A 5,148-nucleotide genomic window follows, 5' to 3' on the forward strand; every position below is an offset into this window, starting at 1 on the left:
CACATGCTTATCTCACCACTAACGTACTAGAAAATATTTTCTGACGCACACGATAAGAAATCAATTGTTGGGTGTGTGAGCTGAGTCTCAGCGGCCGGTGCTGCTACAAGACACTGCACCGCTGACAGTGCAAAGTTCCACTGTGTCAGATGAGCCGATCAAAGTTGTGTAGTACAACCCCAAAAGAGAACCACACTTACCACAACGTTCATGATAGCGGTGGTGGTCAGCTTCTGATGTCCTGCAATCGAGGCGGGCAGCTTATATAGCAGTGACCTCTCCCAGGGATACGCCAGCGGCAGCTTACAGGGTCAGGAACTCCCAGGTCATTCCTCGGCTTCCCTTCACCCGGGCCCTCCCGCCGCTGTCGTCGCCAAGGCCAGGACAAGGACTGCCGAGTAACCCTTGTCTCTTGATCTCATGCGAGCTGAAATTGCATCCCGAAGCAGAAAAGAAAGTGCACACAAGAAATTTTATCACATGAATTAAGTAGGAATAAATGGCAGGAGTTGGTCATTGTTGCGAGGGTATGAATATGCTTTCCTTTCTAGTGTGTGCGTACATCATGGTGCTTAAGTGTGCGCAAAATATTCGCTGCGTCAGTGAAGTGAGTGTGTAAACTGCTGCACCGGTGTCTGCTGTTGTGCGGTGTGGGAAGGGCTGAGGAAGGAAGCACCAATCAAGAGGGAAAGCCACGCCTCCTTACTGATGTACTGCATTGTTACGGTGATACGAGCCTGCCACGCGCCTACTGACGTAAATTATGATGCTGATAACTTATGCTTAAAAAAAAAAAAAAAAAAAAGAAAGTGGCGCTTTTTTTTTTTTTTTTTTCCATCTAGCGAACACAGACTTTAAACTTGGTCATCGCCATCTAAGAGACCTTTAATATGCACGTGGAGGCCATCGGCAAAAGTAGCGCGTCCTCACCATGGCAGGGAAAAAGTGATGGTGGTTAGATATTCGTGGCATTCAGGCAGGAGTTGTGTTGATGTTTCTACGCTGGTCTCCGGTGCCTTGATGACCACCCCTTGCATTCTTGTCCAGTACTGCCTCTGTTATTTCCGCGAACGTGTGCATTGTAACATTTAAGGGCTTTCCTGCTGTTGTGTTAATCGTATAGCGCTTCTGGACATACTGGCCATAAACACACACACACACACACACACACGCATTCATGCACACGCACACATACAGTACACAAAACTTATAAGGAGCTTCCTTAGTTATTTTTGTTCACATATTTCATCCTCTGGTGAGTCTGTGAGAAGAGGACGTTAAATCAGGCAGGCTGTCCAGGTGGTGTGTGTGTGTGTGTGTGGCGTGTTATTTGTGACAGCAGTACTGGAAATATATTAAGAAACGTTTGTGGGTTATCCTTGCGAGAGTTGGCATTATTTTCTTAATGTACAAGGAAAAAGATCTAAGAAAAAAACAAATTCAGGCAAAAATCCGATATTTCTCTTTTCCATATAAGAAAGAATTAGAAGGAATACTAAACAAGAGCTAATTGTGGTTTGAAGGTGCCATGAAGCTCTTCTTGAACAAAGTGAAGTCAGAGGAACGGGGAAACAGTTGCAGGTAGAGATTTCTATGGTCTACTAAAGAACAGTTCATTTCGCCCTTTTGTCACTGCATTGTAACTTTCATTTCGCCCTTATGTCACTGCATTGTAACTCTTGAGATGTAAAATATGAAATAACTTACAAAATAAAGCCAGTCAGAGACACCAGCGCAGCCCAGTCTTCTCTGTGTATTAATGTTGCGTAAATAGTGACGAAGGTCCTACTTTGGCCTCTTTTCCAGGGTCCGTTTGACACTTACGGCTCTTTTGTTGATGTGCGAAGTTTTGTCTACCTCCAAGGAACACAAAAGAAAAACAAGGCCAGTAGGCTTTCTTGGTTTTTAGGGGGATGTTTGCAATAAGCAACACTTTCTAATAAGGTTGGTTGTTGTTTCTCGGAGGTTATTCCAAGTGTCGTGTTGTTAGTGGGATTCTGTTATATTTGAGATTTTGTTATATAAGAGGTGTTGAGCATGTTGTTAAAAGTTACGTTTTTTTTTTTGTGTGTGTGTGTGTCTGCGTTATCAGAGCTTTGTTATTCGTGATGTACTGTAGCTAAGGTGATGAGGCTGTGTTGGGATCAAGGATGTTCTGGTCCTGATGTGCTATTAAATCTCGATTGCTAAGTCTTTGTTGTTATGGAAGTTTATATCTCTCTCTCTTTTTTTTTTTTTTTATTAGGAAAACCGTACAAGGAAAAAAAATCTCGTTCACTTCTGTTCCTAAAAGAAATACTAGAACAACCGAGAGAGATGTTCATTTAATTCCATGAGGGTGCTGTAACTCACGTGCTGAGCTTGTGATGTTTATCATACCTGTGGCGTTCTTGAACGGTTAGGAAACGGATTTAAGAAAGAAAGCAAAATTCTGCCGAATGCATCTTGAGAAAAGGGGTCAGTTTCATGATTAGTGAGAGAAAGGCGGAGTGAATTCCCCAATTCAAGTTTCTTAATATTCCACTTCTGAAGCAGCATGGCTTGTATAATCTTGCATAATTAATTAGACAGTTGTAAAATTTAATCCTCCCATGTGTGTATGTGTGTGTGTGTGTGTGTGTGTGTGTGTGTGTGTGTGTGTGTGTGTGTGTGTGTGTGTGTGTGTTTATTGGTCAGTGCACAAAATTTATTTCAAACTTCATTATCGTCTCTCAACTTTTCTGATGGTGATGCTTAAAATTTTCCAAGGCAAGAACTATTATCATCCTGTGTTGAATTCAACAGATAGACTTTTATTTTGACAAGTTACAAACTATAAGAGACAGATAGACAGGCAGACAGATATATAAGACAGATAAACAGGCAGACAGACAGAACGCCAAACAAAGATTGAGACGGACAAAAATGAAGAGACAGAAGAGAATGATTTATAAGGTAACTGAGCAATGACATGATATGAAAATCTTATGAAGTCTTAGGAAAATGAACACAAAAGATGAGAGGCGTGAATCACCTCTAACTTCTTCCCTCCTGTGAGCATGTCGAGTGCTGGGGAAAAAGGAAAAAGAGGACGAGAAGCAGCAGGAGGAGGAAGAGAAAGAGGAGGAGGTGGAGAAGGAGGAGGAGAAGGCGGAGGTAGAAGAGGAGGAGCAGATTAGAAAAAGAAGATACATCAGAGATAATACTTTGAAGTCATCAGAGAGAGCTATATACGGATGGGATCAGCGTACAGGCTATCTTGCCTCCCTGTGTTAAGGAAGCTCTTGATTGAAAAACGAATTTAAGATCTAACTTGTCATTGGCTCGTATGCCATCACTGATGCTATATTTATTTTTCATTGATTTTATTTATTTATTTATTTTTGTTGGAGAGGTAAAGTGTTGGCCGGTGCGCAGCGTGGCGGCGCAGCAGAGTGGCGGTGTCTGGTGCTTAACTTGTTCTCAGCGAAAACCAAACTGAGAAAGGGTTCCATAAATTATCTAGGTAAAGAAGACATTTTTTTTTTTTTTTCATTCATTGTGCACAGTCGCTGGTAAATAAATACTATACAATCAATATATTATTAGTGTCTCGGTACCACATCCATCTTCGTCCTTGGTGTTGTAAACACTCATTTACTGCGGCGCCCCGTAGTAGCGACCAGGCGCGGGTACGGAGGCAGATCTCACTTGTGAGGCCTCGGCGCGGGCGCGGGCGGCATCCTCCGCCTCGGCGAAGGCGATCTGGTCCAACACGAACTGGGGGATAGGGTGGGGGAAGGCGGGTGCCACGGGGAGCAGGTCAGACTGGGGCTGGAAGCCGTTCTCGTCGGCGACGAATTTCATCTGGACAAAAGTACCGTCAGGGGCGGTGTAGCTGTGGAGGCAACGACACATGTGAGTGAGGCTTGTGGTTTGAGGGTCATGATGCTTTCAGGACAGGACAGGACCATGATTCAACTAAGACGTAGACCAGACACAAAGACAGATACTCACGAGTACTCTCCTGCCTTGATCACGGCGCCTTCCGGACCACTGGGGGAGCCAGACTCCGACATGGCAATGCCATTTGCTGTCTCCACGTCCATGCTGTACCTGCCGTCCTCGGAGTGCGCGCGGTCGTCTCTAACAATGGGCACCACCTCTACGAACTCTGATCTGACGGAGGGGGCGGGGGCCGAGTACGTCTGGGGAAGGCTGTAAGTGTTCTGGGAGTCGGCGGTGGCCACGACGGCTAGGGCTGCTACGATCAGCTGTTGTGAGAAAAGATATACACATATTTGTGTGTGTGTGTGTGTGTGTGTGTGTGTGGCATCCGGAACGTACATTCAGCCAGTGCATGGCATAAGACTATCCATGCTTGTGATTTGCTTTATATAACAGACGCGTTCTCTCACGAGAAGCAGCGTCTGCTGGGTGGATGATAATAATGATAAATAAAAGTCTCATGCATGATGACAACAGGAAGGGATCACGAAAAATAAATATAAGGCTAACTACTGGATTCTCCCTAGTAATACTCTTGATCAAAATTTATGAAACTGTTATATGATTTTCTTAAGCACCAAGTCAGTGAATATGTCGCGTCTGCCCAGCTCACTGTCGCCTCAGACTTTAATCACCTTGAGTAATATTGAAACGCATGAGACTGACAATAAATCGTCCATCCCTTCATCACTGAAATTATTGTGTGTCTGCCACACGAAGGGCGGCCGTTGCAACTCCCCGCCGCCCCCTGACGCTCCTCCCTGGTGACGCCACTTACGAGCTTCATCTCTGGAGTCTAGTGGAGGCGAGACACTGATGCTCTGGAGATGGGTCCTGCACCTTTTATAGCGGCTCTCTTCCTAGCAGGACCGCCCTCCCGTGCTGACCTACGGGGAGAGACGCCCTTGGTGCCATTCCTTCCTTCCCTTCACCGCGTCGACCACATTCCTTCCTCCTGTCCTCGCAGTAGTTTATTACCAGGTGCTCAAGACTTTCAAAGTCCATCCCGCTGAAATAGCCTCTTGTCACTGTATAATTAACGTGATATATTGAGTGTTTGTTGGCGGCATGTGGATTCGAGGCACGTATGTTGTTGCTGAACTAAAGAGCCAAGCTTGCCTTGACACTCAGCGCTGTGTCCTGCTGGGAGACACTCAACTCTATATAAAATTGTAATGTTTT

At 45.0% G+C, this 5,148-nt stretch overlaps 2 protein-coding genes across 2 annotated transcripts in view; both read right to left on the reverse strand.

The window, feature by feature from the left end:
- LOC135098591 (cuticle protein AMP1A-like) overlaps nt 1-353 on the reverse strand; it is a 1,342-nt gene extending 989 nt beyond the window's left edge. The window contains exon 1 of the mRNA XM_064000953.1: nt 201-353. Coding sequence (XP_063857023.1) covers nt 201-212 — 12 coding nt within the window. The 5' untranslated portion in view covers nt 213-353. The remainder of the gene's footprint in view (nt 1-200) is intronic.
- A 3,132-nt stretch (nt 354-3,485) lies between these two features.
- Nucleotides 3,486-4,935, reverse strand: LOC135098601 (cuticle protein AMP1A-like). The gene is made up of 3 exons (XM_064000959.1): nt 4,745-4,935; nt 3,976-4,232; nt 3,486-3,856 (listed from the first exon to the last, which is right to left on the reverse strand). The coding sequence occupies exons 1-3, from the start codon at nt 4,751-4,753 to the stop codon at nt 3,616-3,618; spliced, it is 507 nt and encodes a 168-aa protein (XP_063857029.1). The 5' UTR covers nt 4,754-4,935; the 3' UTR covers nt 3,486-3,615.
- Nucleotides 4,936-5,148: the final 213 nt, after the last annotated feature.

Source organism: Scylla paramamosain, chromosome 4, assembly GCF_035594125.1.
Source record: "Scylla paramamosain isolate STU-SP2022 chromosome 4, ASM3559412v1, whole genome shotgun sequence".
Classification (NCBI taxonomy): domain Eukaryota; kingdom Metazoa; phylum Arthropoda; class Malacostraca; order Decapoda; family Portunidae; genus Scylla; species Scylla paramamosain.

Excerpts from the sequence above, each read along its gene's own strand:
- LOC135098601 (XM_064000959.1), bottom strand. Across the intron at positions 3,857-3,975 it reads ATCAAGGCAGGAGAGTACTC|CTACACCGCCCCTGACGGTA; the intron begins GTGAGTATCTGT and ends TTGCCTCCACAG.